The 22,340-nt window shown below is 58.0% G+C and overlaps 1 protein-coding gene across 3 annotated transcripts in view; it reads left to right on the top strand.

Annotated features, from left to right (window-relative positions):
* Positions 1 to 20,639, top strand: part of ARAP1 (ArfGAP with RhoGAP domain, ankyrin repeat and PH domain 1) — a 61,886-nt gene extending 41,247 nt beyond the window's left edge. For all 3 annotated transcript variants that reach the window (XM_052652429.1, XM_052652427.1, XM_052652430.1), the window contains 23 exons: positions 352 to 551; positions 1,085 to 1,170; positions 2,362 to 2,544; positions 3,601 to 3,775; positions 4,959 to 5,093; positions 6,705 to 6,840; positions 7,099 to 7,201; positions 8,010 to 8,205; positions 8,480 to 8,531; positions 8,641 to 8,804; positions 9,019 to 9,231; positions 9,587 to 9,692; positions 10,101 to 10,248; positions 10,339 to 10,425; positions 10,513 to 10,581; positions 10,888 to 11,005; positions 12,362 to 12,475; positions 12,722 to 12,867; positions 16,863 to 16,945; positions 17,686 to 17,736; positions 17,911 to 17,974; positions 19,635 to 19,784; positions 20,039 to 20,639. In XM_052652429.1, coding sequence (XP_052508389.1) covers positions 352 to 551; positions 1,085 to 1,170; positions 2,362 to 2,544; positions 3,601 to 3,775; positions 4,959 to 5,093; positions 6,705 to 6,840; positions 7,099 to 7,201; positions 8,010 to 8,205; positions 8,480 to 8,531; positions 8,641 to 8,804; positions 9,019 to 9,231; positions 9,587 to 9,692; positions 10,101 to 10,248; positions 10,339 to 10,425; positions 10,513 to 10,581; positions 10,888 to 11,005; positions 12,362 to 12,475; positions 12,722 to 12,867; positions 16,863 to 16,945; positions 17,686 to 17,736; positions 17,911 to 17,974; positions 19,635 to 19,784; positions 20,039 to 20,056 — 2,797 coding nt within the window. In that variant the 3' untranslated portion in view covers positions 20,057 to 20,639. The remainder of the gene's footprint in view (positions 1 to 351; positions 552 to 1,084; positions 1,171 to 2,361; positions 2,545 to 3,600; positions 3,776 to 4,958; positions 5,094 to 6,704; positions 6,841 to 7,098; positions 7,202 to 8,009; positions 8,206 to 8,479; positions 8,532 to 8,640; positions 8,805 to 9,018; positions 9,232 to 9,586; positions 9,693 to 10,100; positions 10,249 to 10,338; positions 10,426 to 10,512; positions 10,582 to 10,887; positions 11,006 to 12,361; positions 12,476 to 12,721; positions 12,868 to 16,862; positions 16,946 to 17,685; positions 17,737 to 17,910; positions 17,975 to 19,634; positions 19,785 to 20,038) is intronic.
* Positions 20,640 to 22,340: the final 1,701 nt, after the last annotated feature.

The raw sequence follows: 22,340 nt of genomic DNA, 5'->3' as shown, positions 1-22,340 counted from the left end.
TCTGCCAGTATGCCCACTGGAATGCCCTGTGTACCCTCATGTCCCTTTGCACGCGCTGTTCCCTGTCTTGAACACCTTTCCACCTCTTCACCTCACCACCCCTCTCATCTGTCAGGTCTTAGGCCCCATTTCTTCCTAGTATCACTTTCTACTCCCTGGGTGGGGCCGAGGTTGCGGGGTCCCTGTTGCTGTCCATGCCCATCCTCCCCAGGGGCCGTGGGCGCCTCCCTCTTCTGTCTATCAGCTCTCAATACATGGTTACCCCCACTTCGTGCTGTGTCCCCTCAGGCTGCCACCAGTCGTGCTGGGCCCTTTCCCAACCAATCCCCCACCCCACTCCTGTGTCCCCAGCTTCTCAGCCGAATCAGAGCTGGAGAAGGAGCAGTGGCTGGAGGCCATGCAGGGAGCCATCGCCGAGGCCCTGTCCACCTCGGAGGTGGCCGAGCGCATCTGGGCCATGGCCCCCAACAGGTTCTGTGCTGACTGTGGGGCTGCCCAGCCTGACTGGGCCTCCATCAACCTCTGTGTTGTCATCTGTAAGCGCTGTGCAGGTATGAAGCAAGCAGGGTGCCAGGCCAGGGCAAGACAGGGCTGGGGTGTCCAGAAGGCAGGTGGTCTGTCTGGCTGGAGGGGCTGGAGCGAAGGCAGTGTCAGAGAGTATCATTGATGAAGTGGCACCTATGTGTCAAGCCTTTCCCACCATGATTAACCTGCATGGCAGGGATTCAACTTCTCACGTACCATGGGAACTCTGAGGCACAGAGAAGGAAAAGGGCTTCTTCAGGGTCCCCTGGCAAGTGAGTCTGGATTTGAGCCCAGGCCTGTTGGAATCCAGCGCCCTGGTCACATCAGAGGAGCTGGAAGTAGGCTAGGTCAGGCAGGGCTTTGCAGGCAGAGGCGGGAGCTAGTGTTTTCATCCACAGGGGGATGGAACTGTGTGCAAACTGCAGGCCTAGCCCTGGGGTCCTGCCCAAGGCCTCTCCCTGACTGCCCCCATGGGCCCTGGGGTGTGATGGGGGAAGGGGGTTGCTCCTGTAAAGCAGAGGGCCCCCCAGTGACCATGTGTCTGGCCTTCCATCTGCAGGGGAGCACCGTGGCCTGGGCGCTGGTGTCTCCAAGGTGCGGAGCCTGAAGATGGACAGGAAAGTGTGGACGGAAACACTCATCGAGGTGGGGAGCCAGCTGTGTTTGGGGTCTGTCCCCCTTGGCTGTTGCCTGGGTCTCCCACCCATTTTCCCCCACCTCATCAGCCCCAGTGCCTTGGAGCTAGAGAGACCTTCGGGATCAGCTAGTAGGTGGAGTTTGGAGCAAGTTGATTTTTGGCAAAGTTAGCAAACTGGCTGGTGAGCTAAGAATGTTTTTACAATTTTAAAGGTTGCTAAAAAAGAAGAAGAAGAAAAAGAATATGTCACAGAGACTATCCTGCAAAGCCTAAAATATTTACTTCATTTTATCTCTACTCACGTGGGCCAGTGGATCTGAGTCTGTCCTTTTGGGGGATACTCATGCGTGTACATTTATGCCTGTGTGCTTGGGGTTGCCAGGTACTGATATGTGTGATAGTCACAGGAGAAAACCTGCAACAGGAGGCTGGACCAGGGCCCGACCACACACCACCTTCCTTAGCCCCAGCCAAGCTGCAGACTCCAGAGCAGTTTGGGTGTCATATCCCCTGTGACTTAGGGTTAGAACCCCAGTTTACAGAGGATACTGAGACACAGGGAGAGAAAATGACTTTCCCGGAGTCACAGTGAGTCAGTGGCGGCTGGGACTGTTTCTGCTCTGTTCTCTGCTCTGACTCCAGCACCCCATGCAGCACCTGGCAAGCAGGCAAACTGGGGGGCCCAGGAAATAGCTGTGGCCCAAGTGATGAGCACAGTGAAAGCATGCATACCCTGAGTGCCAGAGCCCTGCAAAAGTCTGCCCTCACCCCTCTTCCTCTGAGCCCAGAGAGGAATGTCAGGGACAGGAGGTGTTTCCATAATCCCTGTCCACCCAGCTGGCTGACAGGCTAGGCCCTCACCAGCTGTGATAGTCTTAGGAATGCAGAGTTCTAGATGTGGGACTAGGTGGGGAGATAGCAAGGCACCCAACCAGGCACCCAACCTGGGCCTCCACCTGTTAGACTGTCTGCCTCTGGTCCCATAACTTGAGCTGGGGGCCTGGGCTCAGGCCCAGCGTTAGTGAGGGAGCACCCAGGGCCACCAGCAGGCCAGGGTATCCGCTCAGCTTCCTTGATGGGAGAGTGGGCAGATGGTCTGGCTCTTCCAGCCCCTCACTTACCAACCTCAAAACCAAGGCTTTGCTAGGCACGGGCCCCAGCTGTAGGCTGCCTTTCTGATCTCTTTCCTGCACCCACAGCTCTTCTTACAGCTGGGCAATGCTGCCGGGAACCACTTCTGGGCAGCCAACGTGCCCCCCAGCGAGGCTCTGCAGCCCAACAGCAGCCCCAGTGCCCGGCGGTGCCACCTCGAAGCCAAATACCGCGAGGGCAAGTACCGCCGCTATCACCCACTCTTTGGCAACCAGGAGGAGCTGGACAAGGTCAGGGCACTGGGCCCGTGAGGCCCCCTGAAACTACCCCCATTACTGATGCCCCCATCATTCCTCACACTGTCTCAGCCCAGGTTTCCCACTAGCTCAGAGTAAGGAGTGGTCCTGTAGGGAAACTGATGCCCAGATGGCAGAAGACACTGCCTAAGCCACAGGGACAGTTGGGACAAAGGAGGAGCCAGGCCTGACCCTTGGGCCAAGGCCATGTCCCCAGCATCTGTCTGCCTCCCTCCCTCCCCGATTCCTCTGTCTCCGCACCCTATCCTGCTCCTACTGAATCCTGCCAAAAGGAGTGAACTTGATGGGGATGCTATTTCCTGTCAGGCTCATGAAAAACAGCTGGCTGCTCCGATCCACCCCCCATCCACACCCCAGTCAAGATGAGGCCCCTCATGGGCCCCCAAGCTCCGGCAGACTGGGAGCCAAGCCCTGTCCCTGGTCTGGCTTGGCCTGAGTGGGAGGTAACCGCCTCTGAAGCAGGGGGCTGCCACTTGTGACCTCTGGTCAACCTTCAGCCCTTCCCCCAAGTAGCCCCACCCAGTCAGGCTCAGTCCGGTTAGAAGCCCAGTGGGAGCCAGGCCTCCACCTCCCAGGAACCCAGGCGTCCAGCCCCCAGCCCAGCCCAGTCTAGCAGCCAGCCAGGAGGGGCGGCAACTCCCATTGGTTGGGAGGGATGGGCAGGCGGTGAGGAATTCAAATGTGGGAGGAATGAGCTACAAAGCACCCCCCTCCCCTCCTGCCCTTCCTCGAGGCAGAGGGAGCTTGAGATCCTCTAGAGAACAGGCCTGGTGGCTGACGGTCCCAGGGGGCTGTCGGCAGGGTGAGGCCTGGGTGGCTGGCACCACTAAGGGGATGCCCCTCCCCGCTCGCGCCCTTTGCCCTTTCTTTCCTCCTCTTGTCAGTCTTCCTCCCTTGCTTCTCTTTCACTCTGAGGGTGGGCCCTTGACCTGGGTGGCTCCTTCCTCTTCCTCCCTCGCCCCTGCATGACACTGTCCCACTGGCCCCTCACTCGGGTTCGGCCTGACCCTCCCCCCTCCCTCCTGCCAGGCCCTGTGTGCCGCAGTCACCACCTCAGACCTGGCTGAGACTCAGGCGCTCCTGGGCTGTGGGGCTGGGATCAACTGCTTCTCGGGGGACCCCAAGGCCCCCACGCCCCTGGCTCTTGCCGAGCAGGCTAGACAGACACTGCAGATGGAATTTCTTCGGAACAACCGGACCACAGGTGAGTGGGACTGTTCACCTCAAGGGATGGCACCTCCCTGCTGCCAGGCTCAGGCCCTTGGGAGGGGATGGATGCTGGTTGTTGGGTGCCAGTGGAGGGGTATCGCCCTGTGAGGTCTGGTTCATATACCACTTGAGCTGTCATTGCAGCTTTTCCAGGGGCCCTGGTGCGACAGTGTGTGTGTGACATTTACATGACTTCTGGGCATTTGTGTCTCTGGCTTCCCCTTCGTACACGTGTCCCTTTGTGTCTCTGTCTCTGCATCTCTCTTTATGTGTTTGTGGGTCCCTCCCTGGCCCACAGTGTGGGACCTCCCGGCAGCGTCCATGAGTCCGGGTCTGTATGTCTCTGAGCTGCTGTGGCTCTGCTTCCTTGCATCTGGGGGTGTCGAGGGCCTCAGGGTTTGTGTGTGTGTGCAGAGCGTGTCTGTGTTGCTGTGTATGTGGGGGGGTGTACTGCATTTCCTGTGTGTGGAGGGACTCACCCGGGCAGCCTTGTCTGCCGCTCTCTGGGTGGGGCTCTGTTGCAGTTGGGTTGGGTCCCACTTGGCTCCCACTCTCGGGGTAGCGGAGAAGCGGGTGGTGGGGGTGAGCGTCGCTGGTCATGGCCCAGTACTAGCCTCTGGGGCTACATCGCAGGACCAAGGGTGGAGCCCGGCAGCCAGGACTCTGGGCTCAGGGCCATGGGTGGGTGGGGCACACTGGGCTGGAGGGAGCCCAGGTGTCCGGGAAGGCACAGGAGACCACCCAGCTGGCTTGGGCTTTGGGACCGCTGGGAGCAGGGCTGGAGCCAGGCTGCTTCCTTAGGCTTTGCATTGTCTGAGACAAGCTCCCTCTGGGGATTGTTAGAGAGTTTGCTCCAGGCCCCCCTCATTCTAGTGTGCTGGCCCTGTGCTTCCAACAGGAAGAGCTGGGCTAGAGAGTCAGGGAAGCTGCCTGGAAGGAGAGGTACTGGACCCAGGCCCTGTGAGTGGGGCGGAATTTACACAAAGTGGGAAAGGTGGAGAAAGGTTTAGGCAAGATCCAGAATGCGGCAGTAGGAGCCCAAGGGTGCTAGTCAGGGAACAGTGTTAGGGAGCAGGGGTGGGTGAGTTGAGTGCCAGCTTAAGTACCCAGTCCAGGTGGGGGTGAGGGGGGACTCCCTTGGGTAGTGACCAGCCACTCTTTCCCTCCCTTCCCCAAAGAGGCACCTCGGCTGGATTCAGTGAGGCCCCTGGAAAAGCACTACTCAGTTATCCTGCCAACTGTGAGCCACAGCAGCTTCGTCTACAAGACTGCTTCTGCAGGGAAGCTGCTGCAGGACCGCCGGGCCCGGGAAGGTGGGTGCCAGGACCCTGCCCTGGCCATGGCATTCTGGCATGGTGGCAGGGCCAGAGAAGCCAGAGCTGGCCAGGCTGGGGGCCCCCTGAGGGCGCAAGTGCACTCTGGTCTAGTCACCCTGCAGGGTGTCCTGGGGGTGGTCTTGGGTATACAATGAGTGCTTAATAAATGGGATGATCCGGTGAGAGTGGAGCATGGCACTGCAGACTGAGTCACTTCCAGAGTTTCCTTGAGCTCAAAGAAGCCCTTTATTGAGCGCCTACTAGGTGTGGGCCCTGTGCTGGGGTAGCTGGTATTTGGAGCACTTGGATGCTGGGAAGTTTAAAGTCTAAGCTTAAAGCTCTGTCATCTCTCTCCTTAGCCTTCCCTTTGCTCCCATCTCTGAGTACAATCTGAGTACAGTCCTCCCAATTCCTGCAAGGACGCGCACATTGGCTGTCCCACCCCATTACCTTGCTGACTCCTCTCCAGCTTTACTGGCCTCCTTGCTGCTTCTTAAACACACACTCACCAGACCGTTTGTACTTGTGGTTCCCTCTGCCCAAAGTGCATTTCCCTAAATATCTGCATGGTTAGTCCCTCACTTAAAAACAGATCTCTTTCAGTGTCACTCCATGAAGACTTTATTCCCAGCCACTTAATCCAAAATAGCAAGCCCTTCTTACCCTACTGTCATACTACTTACCTGACCTTAATTTGTGTATTTCTGAGTCTGTTTATGGTTCTCTGTGGGCCTGTGTGCTGCAGGGCCACAGGATGAGGAATGACTGAGACAGGGCGGGGGTCCTGGAGGAAGCTTAGTCTGGGAGGCAGCCTCTGGGGCACACCGCCCTCAGAGGGCGAATGTCATGTCCTCCTAGACAGGATAAGAGACTCTGCTGTGTGAGCACTGTTGAGGCCGTTGTTCACTGCATCCCTTAGCACCCCCAGAGGAAGCTCTCCAACTCTCAAACAGATTTCTTGGGAACTCTGTGCAGCTCACCACCTCACTGCCTCTGGGGCACTGCCCCTAGTCTACTTCCCTCTGCTTGGCAATATCATTTATGTAACCGCCTGACTCATCCTTTTTTTTTTTTTTTGCTGTGGATGCCAGGAAGCTCTGAGCCTATGTGATGCTCAGTACTATGAATTATACAAGCCTGTGTGACCTTGACAGTCTGTATTTTTTCCTGCTTTCCTGGTCCAGACTCCCATTTCTGTTTCTTTATGGGATCTTGTCAGTCTCCTTAGATCCATTATAGGAGGAAGCAGAGTACAAAGCAGCAGGTCCTGCTGGCAGAGGAGGGTGGGGCACGGGGGTTCCGTTATGGCAGTCTTCCTGGGCATTTGGGTTGGCCTTGAAGGGTGGGAGGGTGTGGGTAAAGGGAATAGGGTGAGCAAAAGCAGGGAGTGTGGGATGTGTATCCATAGTGGTCAGAGAGGTGGCTGGAGAGGTGGTGGGGCTGGCTTGCTGGGGCTATAGGGAGGAAGATGGGTTTGGGGGAAGCTTGTGAATTAGAGTGAAGAGGACATGAGTCAGATGGGAGTGGGGGCCCAGGGAGAATGCAGTGGTTATGTTCAGGTGAGGGTGGAGAGCTCCCTCATTGTTCCCCTGCCTGTCTTCTCCCCAGAGTTCAGCCGACGCTGGTGTGTGCTTAGCGATGGGGTCCTGAGCTACTATGAGAATGAGCGGGCAGTGACCCCCAACGGGGAGATTCGGGCCAGCGAGATTGTGTGTCTGGCAGTGCCCACTCCTGACACCCATGGGTGAGCACCCTGGGCAGAATCACAGACTGTCACTGATGTAAGGTCCAACCCTCCATTGCGGAGGTTGGGAAACAGGCCCAGAGATGGGTGGGATCTCCCTGGGGTCACACAGCAAGCTGGTGCTATGCAAGGGCGAAACCAGGTCTCCTGAGGCCCTAACCTCTTACGGGACCAGGGAAGGGTAGTCACAGGGGCAGTGGGTGGAGGTGGGCCAGTGCTTGGCAGAGTGGGCCTGAATCCTGGCCTGTGTATCAACAGTTTTGAGCACACCTTTGAGGTGTACACAGAAGGAGAGCGGCTATACCTGTTTGGGCTGGAGAGCGCAGAGCTGGCTCGTGAGTGGCTCAAGTGCATTGCCAAGGTGGGCCTGGGTTAAGCAGGCTGGTGTGGGGGGAGTCTGTCGGGGTGCTGGGTAGAACCCCCGGCTTTCCCACTTTATGGATCAGGGCTGGATGGAAGGCAGAAGACACAGGACCCAGGGCCAGAGGTAATTTGCAGCCCCTTGGGGACGGGGGGAGGGGGCAGTCAGGAGACCTAGCTCAACTCTGTGGAAGCAGGGCCGTGGGCCAGAGCTCCCTAGATGCTCAGTATATGTTTAATAATGAGTCAGAGTCATCCTGAGACGGACAGTGCTGCCCCTAGGGGAGCGAGCACCTTGTCTTGGAGGAAGGAGGCAGGGAGGCTGTAGAGGAGAGCTCTGCCCTGGGGACTAGAATCAGGTACCCTCTAGGGTCCCTGTGTTTTGAGGGCCTGTGACTCTCATCCTCCGGTTCATTGGTCAGTCATCTGGGGCCCTCCTGAGGGTCAGTCCTCAGAGCCCTGGGGACCTGGATGAACCAGTCATGGTCCCAGCTCCTCAGTGGCTCGCAGGCTGGTAGAAGAGACAGATGGGTCAAACAGCAGAAACTGTAATTGGTACTACAGCAGAGGGCAAGAATGCCTTGGTGCCCCAGAGAAGGGACATCCCTGATGGTGTCTGGGAAGGCATACCAGAGGCGGGCATATCTGAATGGTATGAAATGGGGCATGATACCCACGTTAGTTCACTGCACTGCGTGGAAAATCGGTACATGCCCACAAGCCAAACAGTTGGGATATCCCAGGTGGGCAGTGCTGTTGGCTGATACAGTCTCCCTGGCCGTCTCCACTGTCCCTGGCCTCCCCACCAGGCGTTCGTGCCTCCCCTGGCTGAGGATCTGCTGGCTCGGGACTTTGAGAGGCTTGGACGCCTTCCCTACAAAGCTGGCCTGAGCCTACAGCAGGCACAGGAGGGCTGGTTTGCCCTCACCGGCTCCGAGCTCTACGCTGTCTTCCCGGAGGGGCCCTGTGAGGAGCCGCTGCAGCTTCGGAAATTACAGGAGCTTTGTGCGTACACCTGGACCTGGGCCCCAATCTCCAGGGCACCCTATCCTCGGTTCCCAGGCCCTAGTCCCTCTCCTTAAGTCTGAACTCTACCCTAACCTGGCCAGAAGGAGCAGCCTGCCTGCTCATGTCTTCTCCTGTCCTTGGGATGCATCTCAGCCACCCCATGGATTGGTGGGTGGGTCCCAGGGGTTTGTGGACCCAGAGAGCTTCGGGAGGGAGCAGATTAGAGACCATGAACGAGGCCTGGACCTCACCTCAACTGGCTTCTCCACAGCCGTCCAGGGGGACAGCGAGAACCAGGTGCTGGTGCTGGTGGAGCGACGGAGGTGAGCCTTGGCTTCCTGAAGGGGCTCTGAGAAGCCTGGGCAGCCTGACAGGCCTGGGAGGGGTGGGACAGGTGGGGGGGTCCCCCAAGTGACTGACTTCCCGGCCCAGGACGCTGTACATCCAAGGGGAGCGGCGGCTGGACTTCATGGGCTGGCTAGGGGCCATCCAGAAAGCAGCGGCCAGCTCTGGGGACACGTTGTCAGAGCAGCAGCTGGGAGATTCGGATATCCCGGTGATTGTGTACCGCTGTGTGGACTACATCACACAGTGCGGTGAGCTCTGCTTTCTTGCACAGGCCCCGCCCCGCCCCTCCTCGCCCCGCCCCGCCCCTCCTAGAGAGACTTTCACCTCCTGCCTCAGAGCCTCGCCTTCCTGGGATCTCCCTGAAAGCCTCGAGGCCCGCCCCTTGACCAATGCCCGTAGCCCCTCGTGTTTGGCCACGTCCCGTCTCGGCCACGCCCCCAACTGAGCCCCACCCTTCTCCAGGCCTGACCTCGGAGGGCATCTACCGCAAGTGTGGGCAGACGTCAAAGACACTAAGACTGCTGGAGAGCCTACGGTTGGACGCTCGCTCTGTGCGCCTCAAGGAGGGCGAGCAGCACGTGGACGACGTCTCTTCCGCACTCAAGCGCTTCTTGCGAGATCTGCCCGATGGGCTCTTCACTCGAGTCCAGCGCCTGGCCTGGCTGGAGGCCTCAGGTGGGCCCTGCAGCCCATGCCCAGTCTGAGACCCAGGCCAGTGCTGCTGACTTGTACACTCTGATCTCAGTTTTCCCTGCCCTCCCCATCATGCGCTTGGGGCTAAGCATACCCCAGCGGTGGACTCTAGTGCCCCTTCCTCCTTGCCTCTCATTCCCATTGTCACTCTGTGCAGAGCTGGGGTCCCTTGGAGTTGGAGAATTCTTTATTTTTGTTACATGGCTGGCCTTATTTGACTTAGAGGTGGATAGAGAGTGGTATCACCTAGGATGAGGCAGAGTAGCCAGAGGGGTGGGACAGGGAAAGTGGTTACTGGGGGGGGGATTCCTGACCTGATCCATCTCTCCCCACCCAGAGATTGAGGATGAGGAGGAGAAGGTGTCCAGGTACCGAGAGCTTCTGGCACGTCTGCCCCCAGTCAACCGGGCCACAGTGAAGGCTCTTATCAGCCACTTGTACTGGTGAGGAGCAGCACTCCTGGGGGGCTGGGGTGGAAAAGACTCTTCTCCTCCCAACCTGGCTGGCTCTTCTCCCCTGGGAACCAGGTGGGTCTGGGAACTGAGTGTTGCCTTATGATGTGCCCTGGTCTTGGACACTTTGGCTCCCAGCTTGCTTCCTTCAGGGTGGGAGAGTAGAGGTTTCAGCTAGCAGCCACATCTCTCACGTTCCCAGCCTTGCTTCTCCCTGGGACCCAAGACTTGGTCAGAAAGACTGTTCCCTCTTCCTCTTAACTAGTGGTCCTCTCTGATTGGGACCTACCCTGGCTTCACTCCAGGAGCCATTCATGGACCTGGCAGGAATTAGGAAGGTGAGGTAGGGAAGTCCTGGGTTAGACCCCTCATTCAAGGCTTCCGTCCTTCTGTGTCCAGTGTCCAGTGCTTCTCAGACACGAACCAGATGAACACACACAACCTGGCTATTGTGTTTGGGCCCACGCTCTTCCAGACAGATGGGCAGGACTACAAGGCCGGCCGTGTGGTGGAAGACCTCATCAGCCACTACGTGGTGGTGTTCAGTGTGCGTTCCCCAGCCGGTGGGCAGCAGCGGGCAGCATTCAGCCTCACAGGCGGCAGTGACCGTCTGTCCCTGTCCCTTCCCCCTTCACAGGTGGATGAGGAGGAGCTGAGGAAGCAGCGGGAGGAGGTCACTGCTATCGTGAAGATGCGTGTGGCTGGCACTGCCAGTGGGACCCAGGTGAAGGGCAGGGCCTGGGGTGGGGGGCTCAGGCCAGGCACCTGCACCCACTTCCTAGGCTTCCTGCTGAGCCCTGTCTCCCCACAGCACGCCGGTGACTTTATTTGTACCGTGTACCTAGAGGAGAAGAAGGCAGAGGCGGAGCAACATGTCAAGGTGGGGACCAGGGACCAAGAGGCCAGGGGGCTAGGAGAGTCAGGCTGGACCAGGCACAGGCTCCGATGCCCAGGGAGCATGGCTTCCACCCCCAGGGGGGCCCTGGTTTGGGACCTGTATCAGGCCAGTGCCAGGGCCTGTCTCTTTCCCCTGTCACCAATCAGGACCACTCAGAGACAGCCTCCTACATCCCAGTACTCCAGAGGATGCTGAGAGGGTTGGCTCACAGCCATACAGCAAGGTTGTGACAGAATGGGGACTGGGGGCTGGGTAGGCTGATCTCCTCCTCCTCCTGGGTCCCTGCAGATCCCAGCATCCATGACCGCAGAGGAGCTTACCTTGGAGATCCTGGATCGCAGGAATGTGGGCATCAGGGAGAAGGACTATTGGACCTGCTTCGAGGTCAACGAGAGGGAGGAGGCAGGTGCGTGACCAGCAGGACTGGTGCAGGAAGTGGGGCAGCCCCAGTCTGTCATCCTCTATCCCAGTTTGGTGATACTGGTGGCAAGGGGGGTTTTGGGTGATGGATGTTGCTGTCAAGTTGTGACCTCAGTGATGGTGGTGAAAGTGTGCTGGTGGGGGTTCAGGTGGCAGCTGTAACATGGCTGATGGGAGGGATGGTGAAGGAGTAGATCGTGTCAGCTATGGTACTTTTGCTAGTGTTAACGAGACTGGCGTTGCTTGCGACGGTGGAGATGCTGAATTTGATAATGGGATTGTGAGTGACAGCATGGGTGGTGATAAGCATGCTGGAGAAATGGGGTGCGGTGCTGGTGATGGTGTTGTTAAGGGGCCAGGGTGGTGAAGGGGGGTGATGATGGCATTTTAGGGTGAAGGATGGTCTCAGTGGCAGTGGAAGTGGAGGGCGTATCTGTTCATTTGTTTTAGTATTGTTTGTTGAGTGCCAGGCAGTCGGCAGGAAAGTCGGGCACATAGTCCCTTCCCTCACAGGGGTTACTGAGTATGGACTAGAGATACTGATCCTGTGATCACACCCATAAACGCACAGCTACAGCTGTGTTAACTTCTGTGAAAGAAAGGGCCATAATGCCACCAGAGCTTATAACAAGGTCTCTGGCTTTGGAGTCCCTGGACTAGGAGGTTAAGGAAGAGTAGGGGTTACTTGGCGAAGAAGAGAGGAACGTACTTCCAGGCAGTGGGACAGCGTGGACAGAGGCCCTGTGGTGGCCAGGGGCACTATCCTTTTAAGGAGCTTGAGATAAGGGCAGTGAGGTGTGAAGCACGGGGTGGGGCTGAAGATGGAGGCGGAGGCCGCGCTCATGGCCTGACAACAACACAAGGCCATTGAAGAGTTAGTGGTTGGGAGCTGGAAAAGATTCCTCCTTACTGCTGGGTAGAGGGACATGGAGAGGGGGATGAGCGCCCATGGCAGGGACTGCGTCAGAGGCCACACCATTCGTCCAGGAAGATGGCGTCATGTGCCAGGGTGGCTGCAAGGAGCTGGAAAGGAGCAGAGAGATTCGACACATTGCAGGCTGAGAGGGAGGAGAGTTTATTTCCGGCTTGAGTAGCCTGGTGGGCGGTGCTCTTTGCCCTGATGAGGACGCACAGGAAAGATCACCAGCTTGGTTTTGAATGTGGTAGGTTGGAGCAGATTTGGTCCTGCCCAGATGTGTCAGGAGTGGTCAGGGAGCCATGTGGCACTAGGAGGCAGAGGCAGCGGGCGGCGCCGTTCGCCACATAGGTGATGTGTGTCCATGGGCCAGCTCTCAGTGCTGTCCGGCCTTGTGGCCCCAGTGAGCAAGTGTCCTCTCCCCAGAGCGCCCCCTGCACTTTGCGGAGAAGGTGCTTCCCATCCTGCATGGGCTGGGCACAGACAGCTACCTGGTAGTGAAGAAGCACCAGTCCATGGAGGCCATGCTGCTGTACCTAGGTAGGTGGTGTCCCTGGGTGGGAGGTGCCTGCGGGGCTGGGAAGCCTGGCTGGGGGGTCCCTCCATCTAGACCTGGAGCAGGGTATGGTGGAGCCAGGCAGGAGAGGCTCAGGTAGCAAGTACCAGGGGGGCAGGCCTCTTTAGAGGCTAGGGCAGGACAGGGCAGTTTCCTTCATTGGGGGACCCTGCCCCGGGTGTCTGTGTCCATGGGTGGGCACAGCCTGTGCCACTCCACTCCTCCCCCAGCCAGCCACGTGGGCGAGACCAAGCATGGCATGATGAAGTTCCGAGAGGACCGCAGCCTCCTGGGCCTGGGCCTGCCCACAGGCGGCTTCCACGATCGCTACTTCATCCTCAACAGCAGCTGCCTGCGGCTCTATAAGGAGGTCCGGGTACGTGATCCTGCTGGGTCCTGCCCTGCAGTGGGCACCTGCACCCATGCGTGCTTGGTCACCCAGGCTCCAGTGTACCCCTGGGCCTGATGGCGGGAGCATCCCATCGTGGGGTCTTGATACGGCACAGCACTGGTTGCGGGGAGCTGTGGACTCTCAGAGACTCTCCCGCTGTGGCTCTGGCTTTGCCCTGGGGCCCTCCAGGCCCTGGTACCTGAATGCCGTTACATCAGGCATGTGCTATCCCCCCGTGCCTGGTCATGTCACCCAAAAGAACCTGCTGTGTGGTGACAGCCCCAAGTTGTGGCCTGTGCATGCCTTGTTGCTTCATAGGCCATACCCACTCCCGGCCCATGCTGTGCCCACTCTGTGCCCATGCTGTCCACATCAGATGTCCTCCCTGACCAGACACCATCTCCATCCCAGTGCCTCCCCCTCATCTTTTGCACATACGAGCCACATCCCACCACACACCAGTACACACACCGTCCTAGCCCTGGGCCTCCTTCGTCCGTAACCCTGATCCTCTATCAAACAGAGCCAGAGGCCATGGAGCGGGGCCCCTGAGACCGTGAGTAGCTCCGGGTCAACTGCCAGCTGCCTTACACCGCCTGGGGGCCAGATGAGCCTGGTAGGAGCACAGGGTCACAGCCAGAGCTGCTGGCCATCTCCAGGCATGGTTTCTTGGCCTCTACCCAGGGGCTGTGCCCTAGGCTCCTGCCCTTCTCATCACCAGCCAGCCCTGTCCCAGAGTCCTTCACCAGGGTCCCCCATCAGTGCTTTCAAATTCTCCAAAGGACTCAGCTGTGGAGCCAGTTAGTGGAGGCCCATAAGGGCCACCCTCCTTCCAACCCTGGAGAGAGTTCCAGTGCTATTTAGAACATCATTGTTACTTTCCATATCCTAAAACACAAGAGCAGGACTACAGAAGCTTGTGGTATGTTCCCCACTGGTAGCTGGTTGCCAGCCTGTGTTTACATACCCTGAGAGAGGGAAGCTCAACCTCCCCTCCTGGGGGCTGCCCTATCCCTAGAATGATACTCCTGTCTGGGAGAAAGCCCTTGCTTAGCTTCAGCTGAGACCTGCCTCCCGCAATACCCCTGTGGATCCCAGCTGTGCCTTGGGTACCGCAGAGTGCAGATCCTCTGTGGAGACAGTCAGCAGAAACATATTTCTACGCCCAGGGGCCCAGCCTGAGCTCCTGCCAGCGTCTCCTGAGGACATCTGAAGAGGCCTGGCTGCCATGGAGGAAGCAGAGCAGATAGCAGGCCCCTCGCCTCCCTCTCTCTGCTCACTGCATCTCTGTTAATGCAGCCTGCGCTCCTGCTGACCCTTGAGGGGAGTGCCTCCTCTTCGCCCCTTTGTCTCCCTCTGTCATCATCGTCACATCCTTACCTCTGGGCCTTACTCCTCTAGTTAGTCCCCCTTGGTTCTGGGATGCCTTTTTCCTGGCTCCCTCCCTCTAGGGACTGTTTGTGTGTGGACAGAGAGCAGGTGCCTCAGGTGTTGAGGCACCTGAAGGAGCATTGGCGTCTGCTGATCCCTTGACGTGGAGGAGGGAAGGCGGGAGAGCTAGAAAGAGGAAGCAGATCTAATGTCTGTGGAGCTTTGTGTCCAGCCTTTCCCGTACTGGGACATGCAATCTCCCTGCTGTCCTGTGGGGAGGGCCATTGTCCCTACTTCACAGGGAGAGAGCAGGCTTCAAGTGCTTTGTCTAAGGCCATCTCTAGGCGGTAGACTGGGTTTCGAATCCAGACTTGTAAGTCTCAGTCAGAGCTCTAGCTTTCTACCCCTTGAAGTACAGGGGCAAAGGCCTCGGCAGCGAGGGCTGGTCAGAGTGGGCCCTGGCGGTGCAGTCCCAGGGCAGCCAGCACCAGTCTCATAGGAGTCAGTGAGCTGCTTGTAATCCTGGTATTTGCTAGTGTGTGGGGCAACAGGGAAGACTTGAATTTGGAACAACCCCGGGCAGTTCAAGATAGGTGAAGACCCAAGCCTCATCCTGGGGTCTCCCGTTGTTAAAGACCCTGAGGCACCTGGAAAGGTACATTCTAGAAAGATCTGGGATCTTGCAGAGGTCTTTGAGCTTCGTTCCGTGTCAGTGGCCTTATACTCGGAAATGCTGGGAAGATAAGCTGCTTGATCAGAAGGTCACATTGACTGATGCGCCCCTTGCCCCCCAGAGCCCCCTCGGCCTCCCTGTCTTGGCCACGCTCATGTCACACACCTGCCATGCATACACCGCGCACACCAGCTCCTGAGGCTTAGGGGTGGTGGTTTTCTGACGCTCGCAGAGCCGCAGCCTGGCCTGAACTCCTTCATCCCCGCAGTTTTCTCCTCGCCCTGCTCTGCCCACTCTTGGTTCACCTTATTCCTTGCTTTTAGTCCTCTTCCCTTCACACCCGCAGCCTGACTTCTTGAAGCCCTCTGCCTGCGTTTTATTCCTAGCCTGTTTCCTTCTGTACCTGCAGCCCAGCTTCCCCCGCATCCTTTCTCCGGTCATGCCGGGAGCCGGATGTTTTCCATGCCAACAGCCTATGTTCTCTTAGGACCTCTGTCTCAGTCTTTCCATTCCCGCTGCCTGGTTTCTTCCAGGCTCAGTCTGGTTTCGTCAGTGCTCCCAGCCTTGGATCTTCCCTGCTTGCACATAGGCACTCCCCTGCTGTATTCTTCTCACACCTGTTCCTCTCGTATCCACAGCCTGATTTCCCTTCCCTCCCCCCAGTTCGGTTTCCTCCCTGCCCACAGCCCCGCTTGTCCCTGGCCCTCTTGGGCACCATTGTCCTGCTACATGCAGGAGATATAGGGCTCCCCCACCAGAGGCTTGGTCATTAGGGGGACTAGGGGTGAAAGCAGGATGAAGGTTCCTAATAAGCCCCTCCTAAACCACAACCCTGTCACAGTGCCAAAGTCTCCACTGATCCCTAGTCAGCCCATCGTATCATGACCTCACAAGGAAGTCCACCAATTCCCAAAACGCTCCTGCTTCCTGCCCATCCCCTAGGTCCCCTCTTTTTGTTCCTGGTGAGGAGCCATGCCTGGGGGTGGGGCTGGGAGCAATGGTGGGGAACAGAGCAGAGGTGGCTCAACTTTGGACCCCCAGTTTCGGTTGTAAGTGAGTCCCCCCTCCCCTGCCATCCACCCTGGTGTCCTTGCTGGTACCAGGGTTGCCTGGTGGGGGCAGGGCTTCGAGCAAGTGGCTCCCAGAGCAGGAGGAAGGCTTATCAGCTTGACCTCTAACTAACTGCTTCCCTGGAGGTCATTGCTCCCATTCTGCCTCGGAGCCAGCCTGCTTTTTCCAAGCCCAGACCCATATGCAGAGGTGGGGACCAGAGGTGAGCACGTCAGTGATCTGGTGCCCCTCCCCAGTACATTGGTCTGCTGCTTCCTGACCTAGACCATTGGGAAGTTCTTCCTGTGGTCTACCGAACAGCCATTCTGCTTAGCTTGAGTCATTAGCCTTTACTTCGTGGGATCAAAGAATCAGTAACTGCTCACCCCGCAAGCCTTCTGTTCACACAGTCAACCCTGGAGCCTCCGCAGGGCAGGGAGAGGTGAGGAGTAAATGACCTGAGACAGACAGACACAAGCAGCCAGCTGAGGTGCCCAGCTTGCACATGCCCATTTAGTTCGGTGCCAGAGGGCGATGTGTGCGTGCAGATGTGTCCCTCTGCGGATGAGCTGGATCAGCTGCTGCTGCGCGTCAGTTCTCATTTGCAGGGCAGCAGGGAGGGACTGGGGGTCACTGCTGTGGACAGCTGCCCCGGGGACTGAGGGTTGACTGTCTGATGCTGCTGCAGGGAGAGAGGCCTGGGGCTCTGTTGGGCTGGATTGTGATCAGGGAGGGCTTTATTAGGAAGGCTTCCCAGAGGAGGGCCCCTGTGCTGGGATACGGAGGGGCTGGGAGAACGGGGAGGGAGGCACCCAGTTGGAAGACCTGCCCCAGTGCCCACCCCGACTGGCTGAAGTGCCCACTCCCTCTGCCCTCCCCTACCCAGAGTCACCGGCCTGAGAAGGAGTGGCCTGTCAGGAGTCTCAAAGTCTACCTGGGAGTGAAGAAGAAACTTCGGCCGCCCACCTGGTGAGCTGGGGAAGTGGGTCTGTGCAGCTCAGAACTGACGGGGGAGACGTGGCTGAGGGCTGTGAACTTGATAGGAGCTGGTTCAGTAGTTCTAAAGGTGTGATCTCCTAAACCAGCGGCATCAGCATCACCTGGAAACGTGTTAGAAACCCAAATTCTCGGGCACCATCCCAGCTGTGCTAAATGATGGATTCTGGGGATGGGGGCAGCAGTCTGGGCTGTTACAAGCCATCTTGGGAACTCCGATGCTTGCTCACGTCTAAGAACCATTGGCCTGGATGGAAATCCAGTTAGTCACTGAGTAACTCTGGGACCTCTGTGTGCCTCACTTCCCACATCTGTAGAACGGGAAAAATAACGGCACGCCTGTTCCAAAAGCTGGTTGTGTTTCTTCTTCTTTTTTTAAATTGAAATACAGATGAGATGGTTGTATGTTTTAAAAGTTGAAAAGCGATGCACAGCCACTACCGTTGTTATTAATTGCAATCACTTGACTTGGGTTTCTGGCATTCTCCTCTTAGCCCCTGGATGTGCCTGCTTGTCTCTGGGGGATAGGGCTCGGGGATAGGGAGCCAAGGCCCTGGGAGGCTGGTGTGGGGGGCTGTGAGAGGAGGAAACAGAGGCTGGGGTGTGCTGTGCCTGCCGAAGGCCCTGCACTCTGCCCCCAGCCCTGGTCCAGGCTGCTGGGCTGTGAGGCCTCTCCGGGTTGTCAAGCGGCCCCACCTCCTCTTTCTCTGCAGCTGGGGCTTCACGGTGATACACGAGACGGAGAAACACGAGAAGCAGCAGTGGTGAGCGAGGGTCCCAGGCTGAGGAGAGGTGGTAGCACGTCCCCCTGGACTGGGTCCCCTCACTGTCCAGGTCTGGGCCCTGCCCCTGAAACCCTGGGCAGGGGAGCAGGGTAGGGTGTCCCTGCCCAGCCAGGCCGGCCCTGATGGTGTCCGGATCTGTGCCCCACCCTGCAGGTACCTGTGCTGTGAGACACAGATGGAGCTCCGGGAGTGGCTCGCCACCTTCCTCTTCGTGCAGGTACCAGGCGCGGGGTGCAGGGCTGGGAGTGGAGTCCCAGAAGGCCTCCGTTACAGAGCATGTGTATGTGTGTGCTGCTTCACTGTTCAGGCCACTGATTGCTTCAGGATTTTGAATTGCTTTTAAGGCATTTGTATGTTCGTTCTCTTATAAACCCTTCCTGGCACCTGCTGTGGTCCAGCCTGGAGCCAGGCATGCTAGAGACAGAGGGTGCGGGCCCCTCCCCTCGGGCACTCACTCCCCACTGGAACGGAAAACAGATCCAGAAGGGGCCTGTTAGAGCTGAGCGCTTGGGTGACAGGGAAGCCAGGGACACTACCTCGTGGCGGTGGTGGCAGGGTGGGGAAGGCAGCAGGAGAGGGTATCATGGAAGTGGAATCTTTGGGGATTAGGGAGTGGTCCCCAAGCAAAGGTAGGGGCAGGGGGGATTCTAGGCCAAGGAAACAGTTTGCTCACAGGCATGGCAGGACTGTCCGAGAGGGCATAACCAAGGGAGAAGCCTAGGAGTGCTAGACATTGGTACTGAAAAGGGAACTGGGAGTAGAATCTCAGTCTTGAAGGCCATGCCAAGAAAGCTGACCTTGTCAGGCGGCAGTTCTAAGGGAGACTTTTTAAGCAAGAGTGGTGTGCAGGGTTGCGTCTGAGAGGAGGGTTCATTGTGGGTGCGGCTTGTAGGGAAGGATGGACTGAGGGCTGAGCCTGGAGGTGAGGGTCCCGTGAGGTGGCTGCTGCAGGGGCTATGTGGGAGCAGGTTGGAGAGGACTTCAAGCCAGAACAGGGCTAGAGGGGTGGGCTGGAAAACAGGTGTGTTTTTGTTTTTGTTTTGGCTTCACGGCATGTGGGATCTTAGTTCCCTGCTGCTGCTACTGCTGCTAAAGTCATTTCAGTCGTGGCCAACTCTGTGCAACCCCGTAGACGGCAGCCCACCAGGCTCCCCCGTCCCTGGGATTCTCCAGGCAAGAACACTGGAGTGGGTTGCCATTTCTTTCTCCAATGCATGAAAGTGAAAAGTGAAAGTGAAGTCGCTCAGTCGTGCCCGACCCTCAGTGACCCCATGGACTGCAGCCTTCTAGACTCCTCCGTCCATGGGATTTTTCAGGCAAGAGTACTGGAGTGGGGTGCCATTGCCTTCTCCGCTTAATTCCCTGACCAGGGATCAAACCCTACATTGGGAGTACAGAGTCCACTGGACCACCAGGGAAGTCCCCAAACAGGTTTTTTAAATGAGAACTCAGAATCATCTGGGGAAAAGGGAGACGAGACTGTACCAGGGCCTCAGGTTGAGCCCTTGTAGCCCTGAGCTTCCTGGTAGTCAGCGTCTAAAGGGGATCAGAGTGGATTCTGTAATTTTCTGGGTTTCTGGTGAAAGGAAGCAGGCTTGTTCCTGTAGAACTATTTTCTTGGTGCTGCACTCTTGGAGCGGTTTGTTTGTGGGCCTGGAAACGAGAGTTGTTGAGTAACATAATAGGCTGGGCTTTGCCGGAGATACAGTCATGTTCTGTAACAGCTGCTTCTCATATCAGCTGGGATCAAAGCTGAGGGTTTCACCTCAGATCATAGCCGAGGCATTTCTGGGAAGGGTGGGTGGATCCAGAGCCATGTCTGGGCCCGGAGGAAGCCGAGCCCAGGCCCAGCGCCCCTCTTCTCCCCTGCCACCCAGCACGATGGCCTGGTGTGGCCCTCGGAGCCCTCACGCGTGTCCCGGGCAGCGCCTGAGGTCCGGCTGGGCAGCATTTCGCTGATCCCCCTGCGAGGCAGTGAGAATGAGATGCGCCGGAGTGTGGCTGCCTTTTCTGCGGACCCCCTTTCTGTGAGTGGCTCTCCATCCCTGTGTGCAGGTGTCTGGGGACCTGGCTGGCGCCCACCTTCTCCCTGACTTACCTTTGCTCCTCCTCTCTGAGTGCCCTCCAGCCCCGTCCGTCAGTCCTCAGTGGGAGCCCTGACAGGCCCCTTGGGTTCACCTGGTTCACCGGAGCACCCTCTATTGCTGTCCCCTGACCCCCTCTTCCCTGTGAGTCTTCACAAACCTGCTCATGGAATCTGGGCTTCTCTGCCTTCCCACAGCTTCTCCGAAACGTCTGAGCCCTGTTGGGACTTTGCCACGCCACCGCTGCCGTGAAGCCTTCCTGGGCAGACGCCCTCATGCCCTGCGTGCCTGGTGTGAGCCAGCAGGGGCCGCCTGAGGAAGCCGCATCCCCACGCCCCTCATCCTGACTGCAGCCTGGGGTTCCCTGGCCAGGACATGGGGGGCCAGGCAGCAGGGTCTGCCTGAGGAGGAATCCCTTACCTGCTCTGTCCAGGTGCTCAGCCCTGCTGGCCTGCTCCCCGACAGGGTCACCCACCCTGACTTTGGAGGGGTTGGAAAGATGGGCGTCTGTCAGGAACCCTGGCAGGCTGCCGTCCTTTCAGAGGCTCGAGGCCCTGAGGGCCCCGCTGGAAGGGAGCCCACCCTTTGACCACAAACTCCAGAACAGCCGAAAGCGGATGCTCTGAAGGAACACTCAGCTGGGGTGGGGAGGGAGCTCTGGGTAAATGTGTACAGGGCTGAGAACTGGACTTGGGGGACTTGAGCCCCTCTTCTAGTCTGGGCTTACTGGGAGGGCCCAGGCTGCCCGGCGCCCCTTCCCCACTTTGGGGACCTTTTGATAATATAAATATATCTGTATATTTTATCCCCTGGTGCTGAGGCCTGTAATTGGTTGGGGGTTTCCGGTGTCCCAGGGTAAGGGGCCAGGAGGTCCAGAGGTGAATGCCTTGTGCCCTGAAGCTGGGGACCTGGCTCTGCTCCCTCCAGACCCTCCCCTGTTCAGACACTCTTCACCTGCCCCAGGCAGAGCCCCGGCCAGGCTCCAGGCCACCCTCATTGTACTCCTGTGCAGCCAGGATGGGAATTGCGGGTCCTGACTCTGGCCAGGACAGACCCCAGCTGGACTCGCCCTGCTGCAGTCTGATTCCGAGCCAGGGGCTGGGTGTGTGAGACACAAGGTCACAGAGGCACCAGAGCTATATTAGGAAGAAGGGCCTCAGGTTACCCTGGGCTTCTGTGCATACCCCTCCAGAGGTGCCCTGCCTTGGACCAGGAAGCTGCCCTCACTGGACACTGCCTGGCCATCTCCAAGAAGACAAGACCCTGGCAAGTGGGGCGCAGAGACGAATTTGGGACTCCCTGGGAAGGTGCCAGACACCACATTCCTGCCTCTGCCTAAAGCCTCATTACCAGCCTCTCTCCGGGGACCAGCGGGCAGACAGGCTGACCTCCCAGCCTAAGCCACTGGGGCTGGGCAAAGTGGATGGGGGTGGGTCGATCACATGACTTCTAACTGATCCGGTTCAGTGGGGAGGCCTGGGTGAGGAGGGGGGTCTTGGGGACCTGGACTCCAGGCTTCTTGTTCCTGTCTCTTGGGAAGGGAAAGTGGATGCCAGACTGAAATAGATTCTCTGGCAACTTTTGTCCTAGGTAGGCTGCTCCAGACCAAGCTGGCCATCCTACCAGCAGCTAAGATAAGACCCTTGTCCAAGTGCTTGGGGGCTGGAATTCTTCCCTGGATCTGACCTTGGACTGAGCAGCTAGCCCTGTGGCCCAGAGAAAGGGTGGGTGAGACTGGAGGCACTCCCCTGCTAGGCTGCCAAGTGTCATTTACCCCAGCTCAGGAATGGACAGGCTGCAGTGACTGCACTGGGCCACCAGAGGGCAGCCATGGACAACTCAACACTGCTGGTCCCAGCACAGGCTCTGGAAGGCCCCCTTGTGGCTGTCTTCTGTTGGAGTGTCCTGTGGGACCTGGCCCTGCCTTTGACCATAGGGCTGGTGATGTTCTGGAAAGCAGCACAATGGAGGAAGTGCTTTGGACTCCCAGGCTTTTGGAGTCCGAAGGAGGGAGGAAAGGCCTTTGTGGGTCAATGCCTGTGTAGGCGCTATCTCCTGGCAGAGGAAGAAAGACCCAGAGAAAGGAAGCGACTTGAGAGAGGTCACACAGCTGTCCTGAATCGGGGTTGCAATTCATTTCTACTGCCCCACTTTGGGAGGTTCTCCTTCCTTCACTCTGATTCTGACTCTGCTGTCTCCTCTCATAAATGGCCCCATTTGTCTCCTGGGGAAGGGGATCTGAACTGTGTAGAGTTAATGATAGCTTAAAGTGCTCTTCCTGGGGATCAGGGGTGACATCCCAGTAGGAGCCTTCTGGGCCTCAACTTAATGAAACATGGCAAAGACAGCAGTATTGGGTGGATTAGGGCAGGAGGCTCTGCTGTTCTTTGTCACAAAGATTTCTAGAAATGGGGCCCCTTGGGACCTTGGATGGTTTGTTCACATATTATTTGAAGTTGGATTGAGGGGGATGAATATAAGGAACCTGGAACCAGACAT

Source organism: Budorcas taxicolor, chromosome 15 (assembly GCF_023091745.1).
Source record: "Budorcas taxicolor isolate Tak-1 chromosome 15, Takin1.1, whole genome shotgun sequence".
NCBI classification, from domain to species: domain Eukaryota; kingdom Metazoa; phylum Chordata; class Mammalia; order Artiodactyla; family Bovidae; genus Budorcas; species Budorcas taxicolor.
Note: the sequence above shows the minus strand (reverse complement) of the source record. Positions and strands in the feature narration are given on the sequence as shown.